The following is a 26,385-nucleotide window of genomic DNA, read 5'->3' as shown; positions in this document are numbered from 1 at the left end:
AAAACTTGTGCCAATTCGCCATGCAGATCCACCTCGGATTTGCTGTGGCGACCCCGAGTGAAAACAAGAGACCAGCTGAAGGGACAGCATTTCTAAATGTCCCAGTTTTATTTTGGATGTTTATGTTATTTTACTGTGTAAACAGAAACAAAGTTATCTCAAGAAACTGTGTTGTAAAGCTGATTATATTTTCGGACTTTTCTGCCAAACGTATTTGATCCATGATTGAATTGTAGTCAGTGGGTGCACTGCAAAAACTTTAAAAATATGACGGAAGAGAAAGGAGTTAAACTGGAAAAGTGAATAATCACAGCCCTTGTGGCCTCTGTCATTAAAGTAGACCTGCATTGAAATAAATGCAGTCAGATCTTTGGACCAAAAAAATGACTTATATTTACATATAAAATCCTTCTGAATGTAGTAAAGTAAATCTGCAAGCCCAGATCTGTCATTCAACGGAGAAATCTTCATTTAAAAATGACAAATTTACAGCTAAAATTTAGCCCTCCGCAAAACTGTCAGCACATCCGGGATGCTGCCGAGACGTCAGGGAAAAGACCCTATCCCAGCATGCATTGCGCCAACTGTAATTTGTGGATTTACGTCAGTTTGCGTCTGCACCTTTTTCTTGTCTTACGGAAGGATCTACTTTTTTAAAACTTCATATTGTCTTGCGGCACGTTTGGTGAGTACACATTTCTTTTATTTGTGCTTGAAAATTATTTTGGGGGACTTTTTCATACACCCGTTTGATTGACTGGTGTCGCATTGAAAATCTACTGTCTTTCGCCTCCGGTGTTACCTTCGCGGGGTACGGAGGTGGGACCCGCAAAGAATCCAAGTCATTAAAAAGATATAAACCTCTCTCAGCGGCCACTGAGCTCTGCGGCTGTGATTACCGAGATGTGCGGCACTGCGGAAAGTCTGTCCTTGCAGCAACATGTGTCACCGCGAGCGTAGTCTCTGGACTTTTGCCAAGTTGGCTGCACCTCCATTCAGTAGACAGGGACGTGGTGCCAGCTGCACAGCAGACACGGGGGCAGTGTGAGTGGCCTGCTTCGGCATTTACCGAGCACGCAGACTCGGTAAGCGCAGCGGAAGCAGAGAGCGAGGCGTCGGGGAAGAAAGGCGCCCGCTGTCGATGTCGCCGCTGAGCTGAGCATGCAGAGCTGTATCTCACATTCATTGCTGCTTACTTTGGGATGCTGAAACCAGGATGTGTATAACAGTAACATTATTAACAGATAAAATCAAATTCAATGCTGGATCGGACTGAAGGCGGGAGTGCTCCGTCTTCTGCCGGACGTCACTGCAATGACCCGGATGTACAAACAGTTTTCGCTGAGGGCCAAATTTTAGCTGCAGAGTTGTCATTTTTAAATTAAGATTTCTCTGCTGAATTACAAATTTGGGCTTGCAGATTTACTTTACTGCATTCATAAGGGTCTTATAAATACATATCAGCTATTTCTTTCTGAAATCTGACCACATTTATTTCAATGCAGGTCTACTTTAACAGATGCACGTCAGGCTACGAAGAGAGTTCGCAGCCACATAGACGGGTTTGATCTAAAGTGGTTGTCTTTTGTTCACCACACCCAGAAATATGTGCAAGCAGCATTTTGTTAATAATCACTGGCCTTGAATTATGCCCTGTCCCATTTAGGTGCTGCGTCTGCGCGCGGTTTGAAAAAAATTAACGCCCGGGCTTTTAATCAAGAAAATAGGGTCCCACTTTCCTCGAATCAGCGAGTATCCATGCTGAACTTCATTTCCTACCACTTTTGCGAGTGGGCATGCTCAGACTGCTTTGTCCAGTACATACGAGGGGTTTTTAATTTAATTTTCTGCAACTAGTAGTCTCATTTAACATTGCGATTGGACGGGACTATTCTAACTTGAATCTCTCAATTATCTCCAGAATTGATGGTTTTCTCGCATGGACCTTGGTCTTCAGTTCACGCCACACATTTTCAGTGAGATTCAAGTCAGGGCTTTGTGCAGGCCAGTCAGTAACCTTCAGTCTTGCCTTCTGGAGGTAGTTCACCAGGTGCACGTTTTAGGGTCATTGTTGTATTGGAAGACAAGCCAGACCCAGTTTTTTTGTTGTTGTTTTGTTTTTGCTGACTGCTTGAGGCTTTCTTTCAAAATCTTCATCATGCCTCCGTTCATTATGAGGAGATTCCTAGTTGCAAATGCACTGAAGCATCCCCACATCATAATACTCCCACCTCCATGTTTCACTGTTGAGAGGGGGTTCTTCAGAGAACAAAGGGAGATGGGTATAACCTGAACATAAGCAGTATCTCTATGACCAAAGAGCTCTAGTTTTGTCTTACCTAAACAAAGGAGATGCTTCCCTGTGATTGGAGAAATAGTGCACAGCAGTAAACGCAAAACAAAAAATGCATCTGGGATATAATGAAAATCAGTATTGTCTTTTAGGTCTTTGCTTTAATTCAAGGGGTTTAATAAAAATATTGCATTAACCATTTTGGAATTACAACCATTGCCAGTATTACAGATTATTTCTCCAGTCACAAACACAGAAGGTTGTACTATAACTCTTTTGAGTTGGCATGGGTGTCTTTGTGGCTTTTGTCACTCATCTCCTTATTGCATGGTCACTCAGTTTTTGAGGTCTGTTATCCCTATATCTGGGGAGAACCCTGCAACTGGCAAAGTTGAGATTTTGCCTTTGTTCAGAACTTGCCTGGTTACCAGGGACTGATTAATGGTGATATCAACATCCGTTGTTCACTGATGTCCCTATTTTTTTTCCAAAATATTAGTCTTATCAACTTTCAGTTTTCACAGCATTCATGCTTTACCCAAAATACATAAGAATACCAAATGTCAGTTCTCACCAGTTTCTCCATGATCAAAGTTAGATGCACGCATGCACGTGATAAACAGTTTGTCCAAATGTCTGGATAGCAAACACGGGCCCGGAGTGGGAGGGAGTGCTGTGTTCCTCCCTTTGCACAGTGCCTGCCGGTACTGGACACCGCAGTACAACCAAAGTATGGACCAGACTCACACCATATTTGTCAAAGCTGTATCTGATGCATGGTGTCACTGCTTGGCCCACTACCAGCAAACCTTCAGTAAAGGTGTCCAGTGGCACACGCACAAGTGTGCGAGAGTGGGGCGCATGAGCGCGTGCCACTGGACACCTTTACTGAAAGTTTGCAGCAGTCACACCATGCGTCAGATGCAGCCTTTCCAGCAAATTTGAATTTCTTTTTCCTTTTTTTGCTCACTTCAGGAGCACAACACAAGTCTGTACATCGTGATGTCGGTTGGATTATCACATGGGATTGAATTTTTGCCGTGGTTATTTGCAGCACACAGCTGGCTTTTCCCCTCAGGCTGTGGTTTGGATCCTGTGCGCTCTGTGCTTTCCTGGTTCCCTGCTGGAGGTGAGTTTCTTGTTTAATTAGCTTGTCATGGCCTGGCAACACAGTTCCATGTCACACCTCCTACAGAGTTTAGATGAGCAGGTAATAATATGTATATTACAGCGGTGAGATCCATTCAGCTCTGTGCCTAACGTGTTATGATGCATTACTGCGCATGAGACCACGGAGAGGCGCAGCGGTACACAGTGCTTTCAGTTTGATTGTGCACTGTTCACATTCACTGTATATGATGAACGCATACAACATACATGTTATTACATATCAACATTTCCTTTGCCCTCCCTGGCCGGGGTCCAGTGGAAGTGTACATCCGTGGCACAGCATGTTGGCAGGTTTTGCTGTGACCAATAGATCTCCGAACTCAAGCTACTGCGATCAGATTTTTTCAGATGCTGTTTTGATGCTGTCACAATATGTAGACTGCGATCATATGACAAAAAAACTACATATAGACCGCCATCAGATGTGTGTCTCATATCAATTACGCCAAGAGTGTTTTGAACATGTGCAACACACTCAGGAAAGCTGAGCGAATGGGACCAAATATGTACATGCTCACAGACTGCTGTTTGTTGGTCTTCAGACCGCACCTCAATATTTCTTGATTGTGGCCTGAAGTGTCATTCTGACACAGTTCGGCCTCAGTCAGCGTATGTGTGATGGGAGTATTAGATTCAGGCAGGAAGGGCTCTGCTTGTGGTGTGTTCGATAAGGAATTTTACATTCCAAAAGTAAGCAAGATCAAATAAACATATGTTGGACAGCATATTGGTTGTTATTTGATGCAGATGAACAAGGATTAATGACCCGCCACACTGGAAACATTACAAGTACAGGTATATTGCATTAGAGAACATGATGTATAGCGGAGCAGTGCCTAAAGAATCAGCAGGACCTCCCAAACTAGTAAACTGCTTGTGTAGATTGCCATATTTTCCAGTTTATACTCCAGAAAATGGTATCCTACATTGTTCCATTTTTAGAGTAATGGGTGTCAGAACTGGCTGGGGGATGTAACCTGTGTCATACCGGTGTCCCATCCAGGGGAAGTTGTATGCTCTCATCCACTTCACTTGACAGAGTCCAGAGATACAGTGCATCCAGAAAGTATTCACAGTGCTTCACTTTTCCACATTTTGTTATATCTCAGTCTTATTCCAATTTGGAGTAAATTCATTTTTTCCCATCAAAATTCTCTTCACCCTGTAATGGCAACATGAAATTTGGTGGGTTTTATTTTTTTTTTATTAAAAATTTAAAAAAAAAACTAAGAAATCTACATAAGTATAGTTAAAAACGGGCATAATTAAAAAAACAAACATAAAATTGGGTATCAAAAGTCGGCAATGGGAAACCAACCAAAAACAGGAAAAACACCAGGAAAAATAAACGTCTCCACATTCTTTGTATTTTTGTTGGCCCACGCTTACTTTCTTAACATACATATTTACTGTACCTGTCCGTGATGTAGTGTCCTCTTGTTTAGTCGGATTTATTTTAACTTTAGTCTGGCTGAAGCCACTTTCTCCTTTGATTAATGATGTGGAAAATGAAAGATTTAACATGAAACCAGTATCCTTCAACTTTTAATAGGTGATCCTTTATGGGGCCTAATAATTGAAGCATGTTTGGCTGAGTGTTTATTAGTTCACCCTGAGGGGGTGAAGTAACACATGCTACTGATGGCAAGTGTGATTTATGTCCAAGTGTGTCTTGTGTAATTTCCTGCCCAGTGAGCTGGCCAGCAGGTCCACTGAGCAATACTCATCTGTGTCGGTGTTGTGTATTGAACAACACATTTACGAGCACACAGAAATCTCAGCTTGATGTTTAATAAGTTGATTTTTAGCTGCAAGGAGTTGATGTGCAGTCTTTTTTAGCAGATATGTGAACACATTGAGGCAGGGTTTTGTTTATGCATTTACAACCCAGTAAACACTTTTGCAAAGCAAAATATAACGCAATGCCAAAATACCCTCAGCTCTATGAGCATTCTTTTTCATAATTTTGCAGTTGTTTAATTGGTATCCCAGTGCAAACTGTGTGTGTGTGTGTTTGGGGGGGGGGGGGGGGGTGTAAGTATTTGATCCCGTCAATTTTGCAGGTTTTCCCGCCTACAAAGAATGCAGAGGTCTGTAATTTTTCTCGTAGGTACACTGTGAGAGACAGAATCTAAAAAAAATTGTTGCATGAAATAAGTATTTGATCCCCTACCAACCAGCAAGAATTCTGGCTCTCACAGACCTGTTAATTTTTCTTTAAGAAGCCCTCTTATTCTGCACTCTTTACCTGTATGTATTGCACCTGTTTGAATTTGTTACCTGTATAAAAGACACACACTCAATCAATCACACTCCAACCTGTCCACCATAGCCAAGAGCTGTCTAAGGACACCAGGGACCTGCACAAGGTTTGGATGGACTACAGGACAACAGGAAAGCAGCTTGGTAGAAGACAACAACTGTTATGGTTATTTATTAGAAAGTGGAAGAAACACAAGATGACTGTCAATCTCCCTTGGACTGGGATTCCATGCAAGAACTCACTTTGTGGGGTAAGGATGATTCTGAGAAAGCTCAGAACTACACAGGAGGACCTTGTCAATGACCTGAAGAGAGCTGGGACCACAGTCACAAAGATTACATTAGTAACACATGATGCTGTCATGGTTTAAAATCCTGCAGGGCAGCAAGGTCCCCCTGCTCAAGCCAGCACATGTCCAGGCCCGTTTGAAGTTCACCAGCTTGGGGGAGGTGATGGTCTAGTGGTTAAGGCATTGGGCTTGAGACCAGAAGATCCTCGGTTCAAATCCCAGCCTGACTGGAAAATCACTAAAGGCCCTTGGGCAAGGTCTTTAATCCCCTATTGCTCCTGGTGTTGAAGTTTCTAGTATTTACAGAAAATATGCAATAATTATTTAAACAAAATTAGACAGGCACCTAAATTTGTCATTTTATTGATTGAATACATTTAGCACTAATGATTGGAACACAAAATTGGTTTGGTAAGCTCATTGACCCTTGACCTTCTTACACAGGTGAATCCAATCATGTGAAAGGGTATTTAAGGTGGGCATTTGCAAATGTTTTCCCTTTTTGCATCTCTTCTAGTGAGTGGGAACATGGGAGCCTCTAAACAACTCTCAAATGACCTCAAAATAAAGATTGCTCAACATCATGGTTTACGGGAAGGATACAAAAAGCGATCTCAGATTTCAGCTGTCAGTTTCCACTGTGAGGAACATAGTGAGGAAATGGAAGACTACAGGCACAGTACTAGTTAAGGCCAGAACTGGCATGCCAAGAAATATCTCAGATAAGCTGAAGCAGTGGATGGTGAGAACAGTCATAGTCAACCCACAGACCTGCTCCAAAGACCTATATGATCTTGCTGTAGATAGTGTGTCTGTGCATTTTTCAACATCGTTCAACTGGAGGCAGATGAAACAATCGTGTCATTTGATGTGACTTCGTTGTTCACCTGCATCCCCACCACTGAGGCCGTCTCAGCTGTGAGGCAGAGACTGCTGGAAGATGTGTCTCTACTTGAAAGGACCAAACTCATACCAGACCATATCTGCCAACTCTTGGAGATCTGTCTTAACACCACGTATTTCCTGTTTAGGGGGAATTACTACAGGCAGATTCATGGTTGTGCGATGGGGTCTCCAGTATCCCCCATTGTGGCCAATCTGTACATGGAGCGAGTGGAGAAGACAGCCTTGACGTCTTTCACGGGCATCTCTCCCAGTCACTGGTTCAGATATGTTGATGACACATGGGTTAAAATCAAGCAACAGGAAGTTGAGGACTTTACAGAACACATCAACTCGGTGGACGCCAATATCAAGTTCACACGTGAGGATGCCAGAAACAACCATTTAGCCTTCTTGGACTGTGATGTTACTGTTGGAGAGAACAGGCAGCTCCAGACGGGTTTACAGAAAACCAACTCACACTGACCAATATCTGCTCTTTGGCTCAAACCACCCCCTTGAACACAAACTCGGGGTGATCAGGACGCTTCAACACAGAGCCCTACAGGTGCCCACAACTGCAGAGGGAAGGGCTAAAGAACAACAACTTGTCTGGAAAGCCCTCACAGTATGTGGGTACCCACGATGGTCACTGGACAAAGTGCAGATGTTCCAGAGAACAAAGAGACCAGATAGACAGGAGACGGAGACAAGAAGAAGAGTGTCTCTCCCTTATTTAGCAGGAGTAGGGGAAAAACTACAGAGGATCTTCAGACAGCACAGAATCCCAGTTTACTTTAAACCGATTAACACCTTGAGACAGAAATTAGTTCACCCTAAGGACAGGATCCCTAGTTACAAACAGAGCAATGTAGTGTATTCTATCAGATGTCAGGAAAACTGTAACGAACACTACATAGGTGAGACTAAGCAACCTTTACACAAAAGGCTATACCACCACAGCAGAGAGGGCGCCAGTTAGACCTCAGTCTGCAGTTCATCTCCACCTTAAAGACATTAACCACACATTTGAGGACAAGGAAGTTAAAATATTAGCCAGAGAGAAGAAATGGTTTGAGAGAGGGGTCAAGGAGGCATTCTTTGTGAAACGTTTGAAACCCAGCCTTAACCGGGGAGGGGGTCTGAGACACGCTTTATCCCCTGTTTACAATGGGGTACTCAGATCAAAGCAGTTTGTCTTTTGTTCATGGTAATGAGTCATTCACGTCATCAGCAGTGTTGTCAAGGGAGCCATCAGGAGAGGGACAGCTGCCCTGTCATTAGGAGGGTGCTAACTAGAGCACAATAGGTGCTAATTAGAGCTATTGTTTAGTCACTAGCCTATAGCAGTCTGCCTCTCGGTAGCAGGGGTCTGGTTAGGTTTAAAACTCCAGCTTTTGTGACTTCTTGATTATTCTTCTCTACAAGAGTCAAGACAGAAATCAGACCACCAGAGCAAGAATTTTAGCTGAGGAAGCTTCTGCGATTTGAAGCGAAACGTCCTTGCGTCAAGCAACCCAGTCCAGTTGAAGATTCAAGCTTCTCTACTATCGTTCAACTATACAGTGCACTTTGCACAAGGAGATGCTGTATGATGCTGTAATGCAGAGGAAACCATTTCTGCATACATACCACAAAGAGAGTCGCTTGAGGTATGTTAAAACACATTTGGACAATCCAGCTTTATTTTGGAATAAGGTGCTGTGGACCGATGATACTAAAATTGAGTTATTTGGACATAACAAGGGGCAGTATGCATGGCTGGAAAAAAAAGAAAAATGCTTGCTACCTGCAATAAAATTTGGAATTGGTTCTATCATGCTGTGGGGCTGTGTGGCCAGTGCAGGTACTGGGAATCTTGTTAAACTTCAGGGTCACATGGATTCCAGTCAATATCAGCAGATTCTTCAGAACAACGTTTATGAATCAGTAAGTTGAAGTTGTGCCGGGGCTGGATCTTTCAACAAGACAACCACCCTAAACACTGCTCAAAATCTACTAAGGCATTCATGCAGAGGAGCAAGTGCAGCATTCTGGAATGGCCATCTCAGTCCCTAGACCTGAATATTATTGAAAATCTGTGGTGTGATTTTAAGCGGGCTGTCCATGCTCGGAAATCAACAAACCTGAGATGTTTTGTAAAGAAGAATGGCCCAAAATACCTTCAACCAGAATCCAGACTCTCATTGGAAGCTAGAGGAAGTGTTTAGAGGCTGTTATTTCTGCAAACGGAGGATCTACTAAATATTCATGTATTTTTTTCTGTTGGGGTGCCAAAATTTATGCAACTGCCTAATTTTGTTTAAAGAATTATTGCACACATTCTGTAAATCCTATAAACTTCATTTCACTTCTCAGATATCTCTGTGTTTGTCTGCTGTATGATATATTTAACTGAAATTGCTGATCCAAATAACCAATGATTTATAAAGGAAAATCATGGAAATCATCAGGGTTCCCAAACTTTTACATACAGTTGTATATGCTTTTGTGTACGTGTGTATTTGCACAGTTACACTCACTCACTCACTCACTCACTCATCTTCAGCTGCTTATCTGGGATCAGGTCGTGGGAGTAACAGCTCCAGCAGGGGTCCCTAGACTTCCCTTTCCCATGCCACATTTACCACCTCTGACTGGGGGATCCCGAGGCGTTCCCAGGCCATTGTGGAGATATAATCTCTCCACCTCGTCCTGGGTCTTCCCCAGGGTCTCCTCCCAGCTGGATGTGCCTGGATCACCTCCCTAGGGAGGTGCCCAGGAGGCATCCTTACCAGATGCCCGAGCCACCTCAGCTGGCACCTCTCAACGCAAATGAATGACTGAGTTTCTCATGCTATCACTAAGGGAGACACCAGCCACCCTCCTGAAAAAGCCTATTTTGCTTGCTTGTACCTGCGATTTAGTTGTTTCAGTCATGATCCAACCCTCATGACCATTTGACTTTTGTTCCACAGTGTGGCTGTTTTTTGGATGTGGTTTTGAAGTGATTAGGTTTTTGCCAGAAGAGTTTGGAAATTCTGTGAATGAAGTTTTACAGTTGGGTATTGTGCAATGGTGTCCAACGACATTCCAGAAACGGCCAAGAGGGTGCAGGTTTTCTTTGCAGCCAATGATTCCAGCTGGTGATTTCACTGATTAACATCACTCTGGGCAGATAGAGTGAATGTGTCAGTGAAATCACCTGGTGACCTCACTGGCTGCAAAGAAAACCTGCACCCTCTTGGCCCTTTCTGGAATAGTTTGGACACCACTAGTAGACAGTTTTGAGAAAAAGGGTGATGGTTTAAAGAAATGTATCTGAGCAATTGTGAAGAGTGGAAAACAGCATGCAGTAAAGATGAACTGATTATTTGTGATGAACTTTGATGCACCAGATCAAATAAAAAAAAAAGCTTTGTTTAGGCAATGAAATATCCTGTATGTGTCTGACACTGGCTGGATGGACAGTAGAAGCTGGATGCATTATGAAACATTAGAAACAGTTGCCTGTCTTCACATGATCATCAGGTGGCAGTCAACCAACCACATTCACACAAGCATCAGCACAATTTAAGAAAATTTACACATTGTGGTGAGGATTTTGAGACACCATCAAACAGCAGTGTGTAAATTATTATCCCAGAAGGCAGTTTACAAACTGGCATAAACATTTTACCTGGTGGTTCAGGTTTAATCCAAAGTGCATTTACATAACATATTAAATGTTAAAATAACCCAGAAAATTAGCATTTTTGGTCAAGATTTGGGCAGCACGATGGTTTAGTGGTTAGCACTGTTGCCCCACAGCAAGAAGGTCATGAAATCGATTCCCGCCTGTGGCCTTTCTGTGTAAAGTTTGCATGTTCTCCCTTTGTTTGCGTGGGTTCCCCCCAGGTGCTCCGGCTTCCTCCCACATCCAAAGACAGGCAGGTTATTTGAACTGGAAACTAAATTGTCCATAGGTGTGCGGGCGGGTGTGAGTGTTTGTTTGTCTATATGTGGCCCTGTGTCCTGTCCCGGGTGTACCCCGTCTCACGCTCTATGACTGCTGGGAGAGGCTCCAGCCCCCCATGACTCTTAATTGGAGTAAGCGGTTGAAGATGAGTGAGTGAGTGGTCAAGGTTTTATTGACAGAATGTCATCGTTTTCTTCAGCCATATAGTGTGGTGGAGCAGAATAGCTCAGAGAATAAAACCAGATGAGTTCTGCATCATCGGTGCTCTGGTTTGATATTCCCCCACTGGTTTTGAATGATAATCCTTCTTTGTCCTTTGGCCTCCACATTAGAAATATTACTAGGACTGCTTTCTTCCACCTGCGAAATATTGCGAAGATTCGTCCCATCCTGTCTATGGCTGATGCTGAGACCCTGATCCATGCATTTATCTCTTCTAGATTGGACTACTGCAATGTTCTATTTTCTGGTTTACCGCCGTCTAGCATTAGGGCTCTCCAATTGGTTCAAAATGCTGCACCCAAACTTTTGATACGAAGCAGAAAGTACAACCACATTACACCCGTTTTGGCATCCCTTCACTGGCTTCCTGTCCCAGTGAGATCATTTTAAGGTTCTGCTACTAACCTATAAAATTATTCATGGACTGGCACCTCCCTACCTAGCTGATCTAATTAAACCTTACGTACCGGCCCGGGCTTTATGTTCTCAGAGTGCAGGACTACCTTGTGTCCCTAAGGTGAATAAGAAGTCTGCGGGTCACAGAGCTTTCTCTTATCGTGCCCCTGTTCTGTGGAATGATCTCCCTGCGTCAATAAAACAGTCAGATTCTGTAGAGACGTTGTGGAGATTTTCAAGTCCAGACTTAAGATGCACTTATTTTCCCTTTCATATGGCTAGCATACTGGTACAGTTTTGTTTTATGGTTTTTACACTTTTAATTCATTTATTAGTAATTGGAGCGGGCTGCGGCCTCAACTTTACCTAAATTCTGGGTCTTTTAGTTAAGTTTAGGGCTAGTGGCCGGCGATCACCTTAGTATTTCTCTGTTTTCCTTGTTGTTTAATGCTGGCAAATTATACAGTATTTTTTGTCTTTCTGATGCCTGATTCTGTTTTTTCTCTCTGTTTAAGGTGCAGCTCCATCCAGAGATGGGAGTTGTATTCATGATGGCGATCCTTCTGTCCTGTGCGCCAGTAGCATTTCTTGTATATTCGTCCGTGAATTGTTCTGTGAATTGTTCTGTAATTTATGTCTGTAGCATGGCCCAAGCAGAGGGTCACCCCTTTGAGTCTGGTCTGCTTGAGGTTTCTTCCTCAGAGGGAGTTTTTCCTTACCACTGTTGCTCTGGGGGTTGGTAAGGTTAGATCTTACCTGTGTGAAGCGCTTTGAGGCAACTCTATTGTGATTTGGCGCAATATAATTGAAAATAAATTGAAATTGTTTCATTATGTGTGGAAAGCCTACAGTTAGCACAGCAACTGGACATGCACTACAGCACCTGCGTTGCTAGTAATGACAGCGGTACTGAAGAAATACATATTGTTTATTTATATTAGAGCAAATTTTACCATCTTGAAATTTCACTCTCCTTCCTGCAGTTTGACATGCAGAGGATCACCCTGGAGGAACTGAAACACATCCTGTTTTATGCCTTCCGTGAACATCTCACCATGAAGGACATTGAGAACATCATCATCAATGAGGAAGAGAGCCTGAAGGAAAATTCTGGGAACTGTCAGACTGAGTTTGAAGGAGGTGAGCCAACTTTATGCATAAGCAACACTTAGGCTTGTGTGTGTGTGTGTGTGTGTGTGTGTGTGTGTGTGTGTGTGTGTGTGTGTGTGTGTGTGTGTGTGTGTGTGTGTGTGTGTGTGTGTGTGTGTGTGTGTGTGTGTGTGTGTGTGTGTGTGTGTGTGTGTGTAGGGAGGGGAATGAATGCTGTCATGAAGAATTTGAGCTTCCTCATCAAGACCCACAGTCAGCAGAATCACAGCACACCTGCTGATTTATTGATTCAGAGCTTTTTTGTGTCAGGGCATCAGCTGGTCGCCTCTTGACAAGAGGCACGGATGAAATATGCAGAAGTAGTCATCCAAGATTCATGGGTATGGAGCAGCAAATAGTGTTTAGGACTCTGTCACTCTCACTTCAGTGTCCAGAAAAATAGCCAAAATCAGAACATCATTTATGACGTGTGTGTGTGTGTGTGTGTGTGTGTGTGTGTGTGTGTGTGTGTGTGTGTGTGGTGTGTGTGTGTGTGTGTGTGTGTGTGTGTGTGTGTGTGTGTGTGTGTGTGTGTGTGTGTGTGTGTGTGTGTGTGTGTGTGTTGTATATAAACACACAGTACGGTGCAGAGGTTTTAGGTACATTTAATGCATTATACAAGCATTAAAAAGTCAAGCCAATCTTACACCATTGTATGATGGCATCACAAAAAGTAAATGAATCTATTGATTTAGGATACCATCACAATAATAATAATAATAAATTTCATTTATAGGCGCCTTTCAAAAAACTCAAGGACACCGTTACAATGCAGAATTAAGCAGATATAAAAGCATAACAATAAACAGATTAGAATTAAAAACTTAAAAGGACATTTACCAGTTAAAATAAATTAAATAACAATTTAAAGCTCTAAATCCCATGGCGGTCAAGTGGGCAGGAGGAATGGTGAGGCTGAAAGAAGATGGTGTGTGTGTGTGTGTGTGTGTGTGTGTGTGTGTGTGTGTGTGTGTGTGTGTGGTGTGTGTGTGTGTGTGTGTGTGTGTGTGTGTGTGTGTGTGTGTGTGTGTGTGTGTGTGTGTGTGTGTGTGTGTGTGAAGAAGTTCGATGAGGTACGGTGAGGTTGTGGAGGGCCTTGAAGGTTAGAAGGATGATTTTATAGTCAATGCGGTGAGTAATTGCAAGCCAGTTAAATTGTTGAAGAACTGGGGTGATGTCGTGAATAAATGGTGTTCCTGGAATTATCTGAGCTGCTGCATTCTGAACCAGTTGGAGTTTATGAAGAAGCTTTTGGGGGAGACCAAAGAGGAGAGAGTTGCAATAGTCCAGGCGGGAGGTGACCAAAGAGTGAGCCAGAATGGCAGTGCTGACAGAAGTGAGTGACGGACATAGACGATTAATGTTTCCGAGATGGAAATATGCAGACTGGGCGACGTTACTGATGTGGGTTTAAAATGACAAAGTACTGTCGAGGACGACACCCAGACTCTTAATGTGAGGAGATGGAGGAGTTGTCAGTAGTAATAGTAAAGTTGCTAGCTTTTGTGAGAGTGGATTTTGAGCCAATGAGGAGAACCTCAGTTTTGTCACTATTGAGTTTGAGAGAGTTAGAGGAAAACCAGGATTTGATTCTTTGCAAGCATTCACAGAGGAATGTGGGAGGGAGGGTGGAGGTGGGTTTGGTGGAAAGGTAGCGCTGGGAGTCGTCTGCATAGCAATGAAATTGAATATCATGTTTCTGAAATATATTACTGAGGGGGAGAAGATAGATAATGAAAAGGGTGGGACCAAGGACAGAGCCTTGGGGAACACCAGAGGAGAGGGGAGATGGCGGTGATGTGAATGTTTTTAACTGAATATACTGAGTGCGGCCAGAGACATAAGACAAAAACCACTCTAAAGGAGTGCATGATAAACCAATAGCTGCCAGTCTATGAAGGTGGATGGAATGAGAAATGGTGTTAAGAGCTGCACTCAGGTCGAGGAGGATGAGGATGGATAGGAGTCCGGTGTCTGCTGCCATCAGGAGGTCATTGATTATTTTAACTAGAGCCGTTTCTGTGCTGTGGTGGGGACACAGACCAGACTGGAACTGTTCATATAGATTATTATTGGAGAGATGTAGGTGGACTTGAGATGCAACCGTTTTTTCCAAGATTTTTTTAAATGAATGGCAAGTTTGAAATAGGATGAAGGTTGCTGAAATTATTCGTATCTGAGCCAGGTTTTTTGAGAATGGGAATGAGTACAGCAGATTTGAAAGGTGATGGAACAAGATCAGTGGTGAGGGAGGAGTGGATGATGACAGTAATCAGAGGCAACGGAGGGGAGACAGGCTTTGATTGGGGGGGGGGTTGGGGGGGATCTAATTGACAAGTGGATGATTTAGATTTCCTGATAAGTTCACATGTATCAGCAGAGGAAGGAAGGTGGAAACTTGAAAGTGTCTAAGGGGTGAGGACTGAGAAGATAGGATGGGGTGAGCTGTAGGGGGGGCTCGAAGTTAGTTGCTGGTGGATATCATCCATTTTTGTATTGAAAAAGTTCATAAGTGTGTTACAGTGATCAGCGGAGTAGAAGTGCAAGGGAAATGAGTCTGGTGTGCAGTTATTAATTAAAGACAACAAAGTCCGAGGGTTGCCATCATCAGCGCTAATGAGACCTGCATAATACTGTGATTTGGCTGTATTGATTGAGTCCTTATAATGAAGAATGTGGTGATGGTACGTTTCTTTGTGAATAGTTAGACCCGTTTTATTGTAGAGTCTTTCCAGTTGTCAACCTTTAGCTTTGAGGAGGTGACGCTAAGGTGTAAACCATGGTGCAGAGTGGGTGAATAAAACAGTCCGGGTTTTTAAGGGAGCAAGTGAGTCCAGCAGAGTGTGGAGACTGTTATTGTAGTAAACACCAGTTCATCTATAGTAGAGGGAATGCTGGTATTGAGAAGCATTTTGATGCCTAAAGTGAGAGTTCCAAAATCAATGTTTTTGATGTTACAGAATGAGATGGTACGTGAGGGCTTGGTTTTGAAAATAGTTAGATTTAAATTAAAAGATACAAGCATATGATCAGAAATGAGGAGGTCAGTAGAGAAGCAGTTGAAAGGGGAGACACCAGAGCAGCACACCAGGTCAAGGATGTGACCTTTTGAATGAGTAAGGAAATGTATAAATTGCTTAAACCCAAAGCTGTCAAGGCATGATGTGAAATCCATAACAAGTAGATGATTCAGATTGTCCATGTGGATATTGAAATCACTGAGCACAATGAGAGTGTGTGTAGAGGTGGGTGTGAAGGGAAGAGAATTCATTGTTGAAATCCTTATTGTTTTTGGGTGGACGATACACAGTGGCTACTATGATCGGTGTTGGACCAGTTATTTGTAGAGACACTGATTCAACTGATGAGTATTTTGGGATGGAGAAAGGCGAGACCTTCCACGTCTCACAGTAGATTATAGCAAAGAAGCACCACATTTTTGTGACAGGAGCATGAATTCCTTTCATGATGCTATTACGAACTGCAGAGTAATTCAGTGTGTGTGTGTGGGGGGGGGGGGTGGTTTGTGGGGGTTAGGGTTAAGGGAAGGGAGAGGGGTAGGGTTAGAAATAGTAAAATTAAAAAAATGCATCACGAAAATGCAATTCATTTCATGATGGGAGCATGAAAAAATAAGCGCAAGACCGGAATAAATTAAATGTGTGATGGATTTCAAATGTGACGATAACCGACAACTGACAATATGACAATTATTGTAAATTCACAGGGAACTGGAGCAGACTCGATGTGATAAGGCAGTGGTAAAATCAAACACTTTATTTTAATGGTAGTTGATTAGTATTGATTGCAAGGTGACGGAGACCAGGAGGCAAAGACACAGGAGGATGTGGTGCAGGTGAGGTGAGCCAGGCGGGCCAGAGCAGCTGGTGACGGTTGCAGACTGCACAAGAACAAATTAGGTTCTTCCTTCACACAAAACAGAGTCCAGGGCGATGTATCAGTTCTGATAAATTGTAATCCAAGGCTAACATTGCTACTCTAAATGTGGAACAATCTGGCTGCGTCCTCTTGTTAGCTAACGCTTATATAGGACGCTGCTGATAAGATACAGATGTGCTGCAGCCACTGGTGTAAACTTTGATCAGCTCCACTGGCGGGAAGACATAGGAGGTAGGAGAGAAAACCAGGCACAGATGAGACCAAGCCTCCAGGCCACAATACGACTCCCCCTCAAAGAGAGACCCCAGACGATCTACCAGGCTTATCAGGATAATCACGGTAGAAGTCCTGCAGCAGGGATGGGTCCAAGATGAGGGAGTGGGACACCCAGGAGCACTCCTCAGGCTCATAATCCTCCCAGTCCACCAGATACTGTTGACCCCGACCCCGGCGATGAACACCCAACAAAGGCTCCATAGTAAAGGCTGGATAGCGGGAAGAGGGGGGGACTGCCGGATGGCACAATGGACTGTTCCAGACCGGATGCAGGTGGGTGACATGGAAACAGAATGGATGCTGAGGGAATGCAGCAGGTGCAAGTGGACCACCACAGGACTGATAATGCAGTCCACCACAAACCATCCCAGGAACCGCCAGGCCAGTTTGCGTGCCTCTACCTGTAGAGGGTTGTCGGCCGAGGACAACCACAACCTCCCCAGGATGATAGTGTGGGACTGCCAGCATTCTCTGGCAGTAGGGAGCTTGGAGACAAAATGGGCAGCGATGGAAAATCAGTGAGCGATGGTGAGGATGAAGGTGTGTCCAATGGATGGTGGAAGACAGGTGACAAAGTCCAAATAGGTATGCGACCAGGGGTGGCTTGGGAGCGGAAGAAGATGGAGGAGAGCAGAGAGTGTATGCCAGGGTGACAGGTGAGTTTTGAGGAGTGACAGAATTGTAGGATGTGAGAGATGACCAGGGGTAGAACAAATCATGACCAGGTGGGCCCCGACCTAGGTCAAGATGTTGCCTCTGTGCATCTCAGTTGAGTTGTTCAGTGTCCCAGGTGAGGTTCCCAATGATGACAGAGGAGGGGGAAAGTGTTTTCAGGAGTTTCTGAGTCCGTGTCTGAGGTGAAATGTTGCGATACTGCACCTGGTTTTGTATTCTTGGATCCAATTCTGTAAGTGATTGAGAAATTAAATCATCCAAAAAAAAAAAACCCAACAACGCCCACCTTGCTTGATGAGCATCGAGTCTCTTTGCATTATGAATGTAGGCAGAACAGTCTAGACAATAATTGGTATTGTGGACCCCTCCAGCCAGTGTCTCCATTCCGGCAGTGTCTCTTTGATGGCTAGCAGTTCCTGGTTACCTACTTCATAGGCATCATAGGTTACCTCAGCCATGAACAGACGGCAAGAGTAAATTGCACAGGATGTAAGTTATTATCGTGCCCTTTTTGTAAAGGTACAGCCCCGAACTCGCTATCGGAGGCATCAACCTCCACCGTGAACTGATGGCTGGGGTCCAGCTGAATGACAATGGGCACGGATGTAAAAAGGTGTTTAAGACTGATGCCTGATTAGCAGTGGGTGACCCGCTGAACGATTTCTTGGATGAGGTGTGGGCTGTAAGTGGCAAAGCAACCTGACTGTAATTGTGAATGAATTAGCAGTAAAAGTTCATGAAACCTAAAAACCGTTGGAGTTTTTGAGTGTAGTGGTAGTCAACCATTATCTGTCCTTGTTATTATGAAGCCTAGGAATGAGACGGAGGGTAAATGGAAAGTGCATTTTTCAGCTTTAACAAATAACCTGTTTTCCCACAGCCACTGGAGGACCTGATGGACTTGTGTTTGGTGTTCCTTGAGACTTTTACAAAACATGAGAATATCATCTAAATAAATGACCACAACCCCATCAAGGAAGTCGAACAGTACATCATTCAACAGTGCATTTAACATGGCAGGAGCGTTAGACAGACCAAAGCCAGATATTAAAAATGCCACAAGGGAGTCTTAAAGGCAGTCTTCCATTCGTCACCCTACTTCATGTGGACCAAATGATCAGCATTGCGGAGGTCGAGTTTGGTGAAAATAGATGCACCGTGCAGGGGTTCGAAAGCAGAGCTGAGTGGTGGTATAGGGTATTTGTTTTTGATTGTTATTTAGGCACCTGTAATCTACACAGAGGCAGAGGATACCGTCCTTCTTACAGACAAAAGCTCATTGACACGCACGCCATCCTGCACACGGTATTAAAAGAAAACATTCCTTATTGAAATCCTTACAGATAAATATGTTCTCTTTATTAAAATGAGACATTTCAAAAATAAACCTACATTATAATGCTTGGATTTCAGGAGAAACTAAATTTTGTCAGTTTAGCAAAGTTTGGTGACCCTATAGCAGGGGTGGCCAAGTTCGGTCCTCGAGAGCCACATTCCTGACACTTAGTTGTCTCCTTGCTCCAACACACCTGAATCCAATGAAAGGCTCATTAAAAGTCTGCTAAAGAGTCTTTCATTGAATTCAGGTGTGTTGGAGCAGGGAGACAACTAAGAGTGTCAGGAATGTGGCTCTCGAGGACCGAACTTGGCCACCCCTGCCCTATAGCTTTAATATTGGTTTTTATGACAGCTGGTAGCTTTCATAGAGTACACTCATCATGGGCATGAATGTCATTATAATATGGGCCTTTTAATGGTGTCTTTGAGCTGTTCTTTTGCCATAGTGGACTGACTGTACAGCATAGATCATTAAAGACCAAGAACTGGGTGCACAAGTTTGAATTTATTTTAAATCTTCTCTAATCCACACTGTAAAAATTATGCATGCAGGCTCGAATATATACATAAATTCACTTAAATCTTGTAATAAGTGATAATGAAGGGTCTGCAATATCCTTTAATGTGACAAGGTTAAGATCTATTAACTCCTTGTTAGTGATGATGATTCACTACAACTGCTAGTTTCTGTTTGCCAGCATAAAGAAGATGTGTTTGACAAGCACTTATTGGACTGACCAATACTCAGAACAATGGGAAAGTCCAAGGGATGCAGTGAAGAACTGCAGAATCCAAGATCATCAGTTCAAACAATTGTACATAAGTACAGGTTATTTGTCACCACTTTGCCATGGTTTGGAAGAAGACCCAAGCTGTCACCCTAAGGTGAGAGTAAATTGGTTGGGATGTTCAGGAACAAGACTCAGGCCTGAAATGAACTGTAAACTTCTGGAACACCAGCATCACAGTCTACAGTGAAGCAAGTTTTACATCGCCATGGCCTGAGAGGGTGCTAACCAAGAAAGAAGCCCCTGCTCTAAAATCAACACCTTCAAACTTGACTGAAATTTACACCTGCCTACATGGACAAGCCAAATGCCTTCTGAGGAAAAGTATTATGCTCAGATGATACAAAGATTGACCTATTGGGACAAAATGAGGCTTTCATGGTTTTCAAACTGTAGAACACTGTGCTAGCTATCAAGCATGATGGTGGTAGCATCATTCTGTGGGGTTGTTTTGCTGCCAGGGGTGCTGGTGTGTTGCACAAAGTGGATGAAATAATGATGAATCAGAGCTATGTCCAAATTCTTCAAAGCAAATTCAACTCAACAGTTACACCCCGTCACACAGCCGGAATCACGCAGAGTGCCGTCGGAGTTATGAATTGGCGCACACCCAAACGGTGTCGGATTTCAGTTCCAAAACCTTCTGACAGCCATCTGCGGAAGTCGACACAGTTGGTCAAAATTGGCCGGCGGCCTCGAGTGTGACACACATGTTCATAATTCTCTGGGCACCATCAAGATGGGACACCTATCCGACGGCGATCCATATGTAATCTGACAACCATCTGACCGAAATTTACATATTCCGATGGCCGCATAAACAGGATCTGAAACGATCTGATTGGGTTGATTGACCTCTGAGGTTGATCGATCACAGCAAAGCCTGCCACATTTGTCCACCTCCACTGGACCCCAGCCAGGGAGGGCAAAGGAAATATTGTTATGTCATAACATGTATGTGGCAATGTGTCCGCATCAGAGGCTCAGTGCAGCGCTCGGCAATGAAGCTGAACAGGATGTCATTGCTGCAACACGCGTGTTATTATGCATAAACTTCCTAAGTCTGTAGCAGGTATGATGTGGAAATGTTTGCCCAGCACATGACGACATAAATAAACATGTAACTCACCTCCAATACCTCACGTTCCACACGCAGTGCAGACAGCTGGTCAAGGGCCTTTCACCCGCTGTGCTGCGTGCTTGCAACATCGATCAGCTGACAAAAGCAAAATCCACCTCGTATAATTAAATCCCATGTGCCAGCACAGTTCAACAGCAGTTAGGAGTCCAGCCGGACAAATAAAATCTAGCAATGCAAGTATATACTGATCAAACACCTAAAGGGATTTTTCACCAGACTGTACAACAGCAGGTGATCACTGACAGCTGTCGGTGCACTCAGGTGAACATCAGCTCCAGTACTCGCGTGTGATGCGGAGTTGCTGGTACAGCGTTTATGGACACATATACATGCAGCGAACATTTCTGAGCGAACATTTCAGCCACACACTCACACACTGCTTTGATCACCTGTTCTACATGCGTACACACATGCACTCCATCACACTGATGAAAGCTCAGTTTAGCGCTTGGAATGTGAGGACAAGTGCAGATTTCATTGCGTGAGTGAGTGAGTGGGTGAGTGACGGCTCCAATGTCAGTGCCATCTAACAGCAGTCTGTGTCATCTGACTGTTCTCTAAAATATGTTTGGGCTGCATCCTGCAGGTGTGCACGAGGCAATCCAGATGTGTTCAGACCACGGCTGGCCATGCCTCTTTTTTTGGAGACTGCATCGGATAATGGCAATATTTTCAGGAGATAGTGGACTTTCTGTCGAATGTGCCAGAATCATGGGAGAACTTGACCACGGAGCTGTGGTCGGACATTATTCTTGGGCTGGCAATCATGCGTGATCCGTGCATGAGGACTTAGTGGACCTGCACATTGTTCTCTGGATGGCGATCATGTACGATCCATGTGTGAGGACTTATCGTGGACCTGCACATTGTTCTCTGACTGGCAGTTTTGCACGCGATCTGTGCAAGGGACTCTTTGATGGTGTGGACTTTACATATTTAATCTAGGAAGTTATTCTACAAGTGGGTGAGTGCCCTGTTCATATTTTTTCTGCTTTTGTATTTTGTTTTCCTCAGTGGGGCTGGTAGGCTTTATTTTACTTTGAGAGAGTCTGTCGGATTTTGGATCTTGATGTGTGCAGAGCAGCATGCTGCTTTACTGTGCATGCAGACCTCTCCGCTGTTTTTCAGACTTTCTGGTCACACAGATGTATTTTTTTGATTTTACACAGTTATACTGATGCCAACACTTATAAGCAGTGTTGCTAAAGTTACTTTATTAGTTACTTTTTTAGTCACTTTCTACAGTTACTTTATACAATCACTTCATTAGCAGCTTTATGCAATTACTTTATTAGCAGCTGCCAACAACTTGCAACGCATAAGTAATGCAAATAATAAGGTAACTCATAATCTGACTTGGTTACTCTTAAGATTGAGTAATCATCAAAGTAGCTAAACAGCAAAGTACCTAATAGTTCCTTTTTTTGAGTACTCAGTCTTGAAAATAATTAAGTTAGATTGCTAGTTTCTTTATTAGTTGCATTCAGCAGCTGCTGACAAGTTGTCCACAGCTGATTTTGAAGTAACTGTAAAAACTAAATAATAAAGTAACTTTTCAAAGTTACTGTGGCAACGCTGCTTATAAGCATGCAACACTTATAAGCCTGCACAAACCCGAGCGTCTAGCAGAAACTGTTTTAAACAGGCTGCGTTTATGACTAATGGCCATGCGCACACATTAAGTCTTCTAACAGCTGCTCCTTTTACCATGACTGCATCAAAATTAGCAGTTATCACTTAAACTGAGTCATCATAACATGATATCGCACTTGTGTAAAATTTGAAATTAATCTGTGGCTCCGTTCTTAATGTTAGTAGCTGCATTCCATTCTGGAACATCTCTAAAAGCTAAGTCACTACTGTCAGATACACACAAGTACTCAAGAGTACTTTGTTTTTTGCGGTCTCTATAGCGGTTTGTTGCAAATGCTGCATACCTTAATCCCGCTGGTCACTAACAGTCAAAATCTAACGTGATTTCGGTGCAACATGTCCTTTCAAATAAGAAGCAGTTGAAACTTTCATGTTTATATGTAATGTGTCTAGAACATAAAATATTTACACTTTCTGATATATATATATATATATATATATATATATAAAGTGACTCATACGCCGCAATATATGGTACTACTTGAATAGTACAGTCTTCAATCCTAAACATTTGGGTTACCAAAAAAAAAAAAAAAATTAGATCTATTTTCTTACATTACCGATGAATATAAATTAGCAGCGAGCAAAGCCACAAAATACTTCTTCCTCTCTACTGCCTCCATAAAAATCTTATGCATGCAGCACAATATATTAATAAATCCATTATAACATTTTATTTTATTTTTTCTTTGATTCCTGAGAAAGTCCTATATATATATACATATATATATATATATATATATAAAATATTATTTATTATAATAAATAAATAGTCCAAATTATTGTAATTAATAAGGAATGTGCAGTTTTCTTCCTATATATAAATCAAACCAGAGTATAGGTTGCAGGACATCCCAAGCTAGTAAAAAAAGTGACTCATACTCCATAATATATGGTAGTACTTTAGTTTTCAATTCAATCAAGAACATTTGAGTTACAAAACAACAACAAAAAACAAACATCAGTTTTCTTACCTTACAAATGAATATGAATTTTCAGCTAGCAAAGCCACAAATACTTCCAATTTCCTCTTCTCTACTGCCTCCATAAAAATGTTATATGTGCAGCAGAATATATTAATAAATCTCTTATTACATACTTTTGCGTTTGTTCCCTCTGGATGTTTCGGCTGCCTCCCACATCCAAAGACATGCAGGTTATGTTGATTTGAAGCTTTGAATTGACCGTAGTGCATGTGGGTGTGAATGTGTTTGTCTGTTTGTATGTGGACCTGTGATAAACTGGCCTATCCAGGGTGTACCCTACCTCACACCCTATTACTGCTGGGATAGGCTTCAGCCCCCCGTGACCCTTAACTGAAGTAAGCTGGAATAGAAAATGAATGAACCTCATTCATGTTTGTGCTGGAAGACTTCTGCAGTTTTTCTTTGCATATAGTTATTGCTGGAGTATGTGTTCTACTTGGAGCTTCTGCTTTGTCGGTGTCAGTCAAATCCTTGTGGGTACGTATGTGTACAAACCTGATGGGCTCTGCTATACAGGAAAATGTGATGAGCCCGGCAGCACACATGGCCTATGGAAACTCCGACAAGCTATTTTATCAAAACTCCTTCAGGCTCCTTCAAAGCAAGTCACTTGTGTAAGAAAAGTAATTAGCACCAACACCAAAAACTAATATATACATACATATACACACACACACACACGCAGACTCCGGAAAATATCGTGCATTTTTAATTCCCTTTGTGCGAGAGAGGGAGAGAGATATGGTTGCCCGTGCTGGACTTGTAGCTAACAATAATTGCCTCCCAAAGGAAGTAAAGGTCACAACAAGTGAGGCACAGAAACACATAAAGCCAAAGAGTAACCGTAATCAACACCTGACGTCGTGAGGAAAGAATTGAAGGAAAAGTAGACAAAAAGGAATACATATACGAGGTCTGTTAGAAAAGTAATGGACCTTTTTATTTTATGCAAAAAATATATGGATTTGATTCATATGTTTTTACGTCAGCCAAGCTTGAACCTTCGTGCGCATGCGTGAGTTTTTTTCACACCTGTCGGTTGCATCATTCGCCTGTGGGCAGGCTTTGAGTGAGCACTGGTCCACCCTTCTCATCGTTTTTTCATTGCAAGGAAATGGCGGAATGATTTGGGCTTTGCTCCATCTGAATTTTTTCAGAAACTGTTACAGACAGGCAGCTGGAAACCATTCGGAAAATTCATTTGGCTTTCGGTGAAAATTTGTTTGGGCTTCACAGAGATTAAGGAGTGTTACTACCGCTTTAAGGACGGCCCACAATGGCCCGCGCCGCGCTCCGAGCCGCGATCGATGGGCAGAAACGACCATTTCATTTCTAAACGGATGGCTGTATGGCTCCGGGACCATCATGTGCAATTTCTCTGGTTATCACAAGAGCTGGACATCAACCATTTTCCGGCAGATTTCACTTTTAACAAGAGATTTTGTCATGGAAAGCCGCGCAGAGGCTTCTCGCATCACAACGGATTCGCTGATGGAGCGAGACAAAGAACACCTCCATTTTGGAGTGTCAGAGGACAAGTTGGGACACTCCAAAACGGAGGTGTTCTCAGCCATCTGTTTAGAAATGAAATGGTCGTTTCTGCCTGTCGATCGCGGCTCGGATCGCGGCTCGGAGCGCGGCTCGGAGCGCGGCGCGCCGTGCGCCACTGTAGGCCGTCCTTAAAGCGGTAGTAACACTCCTTAATCTCTATGAAGCCCAAAAAATTTTCACCGAAAGCCAAATGAATTTTCCGAATGGTTTCCAGCTGCCTGTCTCAAACAGTTTCTGAAAAAATTCTGATGGAGCAAAGCCCAAATCGTTCCGCCATTTCCTCGCAATGAAAAAATGACGAGAGGGGTTGACCAATGTTCACTCAAAGCCTGCCCACCGGCGAGTGACGCAACTGACAGGTGTGAAAAAACTCACGCATGCGCATGAAGGTTCAAGCTTGGCTGACGTAAAAACATATGAATCAAATCCATATATTTTTTGCATAAAATAAAAAGGTCCGTTACTTTTCTAACAGACCTCGTATTCAGAGTCAGGATCAAATTCATGACCAAGTAAGTTAGCACATACAAAGAATTTGATCTGGTGATACTGCATTAAAACAAACAATAAAAACATTTCTATAGGTTGTAAAATAGTACAGGAATAGGCGCAGGGTGGCCTGCTATAAATTCCTAATGTTACCCTCCCTGTAGAGCTCTATCTATGTTCGCAGACAAGATGGCAGCCCCTTCCCCAGTAGGGTGGAGGCTGTCCAGTATCAGCAAGCCACGGCGGCCCCAGAACGAAGGCCAGTTATCAATAAAGCTAAAGCCTTGTTGTCTACAAAATTGCACCAGCCACCTATTTAACGATGTCAGCCTGCTAAAAGCCTCATCAGTACCCCGGGAGGGGAGGGGACAAGAGACTGTTAATCAATGCCGACACATCTTTCTGGCAAGGTCACAAGTCCTCTCTATGTCCGTTTTTGTGACCTCTGAGTGCTTCATCCTGACATCATTGGTGCCGACGTGAATAACTATGTGACTATATCTCGTGTCATGTTCCTTAGTCTGTCTTCCCTTCTGTAGCATCAGCACCCTAAGATGGGATGCAGTGTCGGGAGCTCTGGTTCCAGGAATACATTTAACATCAGCCAGCATCTGTAACCTGACTTTGCGGGTGATAGAATCCCCTATCACTAAAGGCCTGGAGACAGGAGTGGAAGTCACTTGTGGGCTCAGAGAATTCACATCAGGCAATTCCAAGGGGGAGAACTGATTCACAGTTCGCAGTGACGATGGTAATCGGGGTACCACAACCGGGCACAAAGCCCTACAGGGCTTCCTCCGCCTAGCCACAGTCCGAAAGCCGTCCTCCACAGCTGTCATTTCTAGGCTAATGCTAATGGGCTCGTGAGCCGGCCCAACACTAACCTCATCTGGAGTGCCCGTAACATCTAACTCCACTGAGCTAAGAAGTTGCTCTAACTTACGGACACGGCTCTCTGAGTGCCACCCTATCTTCCAACATCTCACA

General features: G+C 43.3%; 1 protein-coding gene across 2 annotated transcripts in view; it reads left to right on the top strand.

Annotated features, from left to right (window-relative positions):
- caln1 (calneuron 1) overlaps nt 1–26,385 on the top strand; it is a 346,229-nt gene that overhangs the window by 290,480 nt on the left and 29,364 nt on the right. For both annotated transcript variants that reach the window (XM_034168559.1, XM_034168558.1), the window contains exon 5: nt 12,436–12,592. In XM_034168559.1, the coding sequence (XP_034024450.1) occupies nt 12,436–12,592 (157 nt within the window). The remainder of the gene's footprint in view (nt 1–12,435; nt 12,593–26,385) is intronic.

Source organism: Thalassophryne amazonica, chromosome 4 (assembly GCF_902500255.1).
Source record: "Thalassophryne amazonica chromosome 4, fThaAma1.1, whole genome shotgun sequence".
NCBI classification, from domain to species: domain Eukaryota; kingdom Metazoa; phylum Chordata; class Actinopteri; order Batrachoidiformes; family Batrachoididae; genus Thalassophryne; species Thalassophryne amazonica.
The sequence above is the reverse complement of the archived record's forward strand: the minus strand, read 5'-3'. Positions and strand labels throughout refer to the sequence as shown.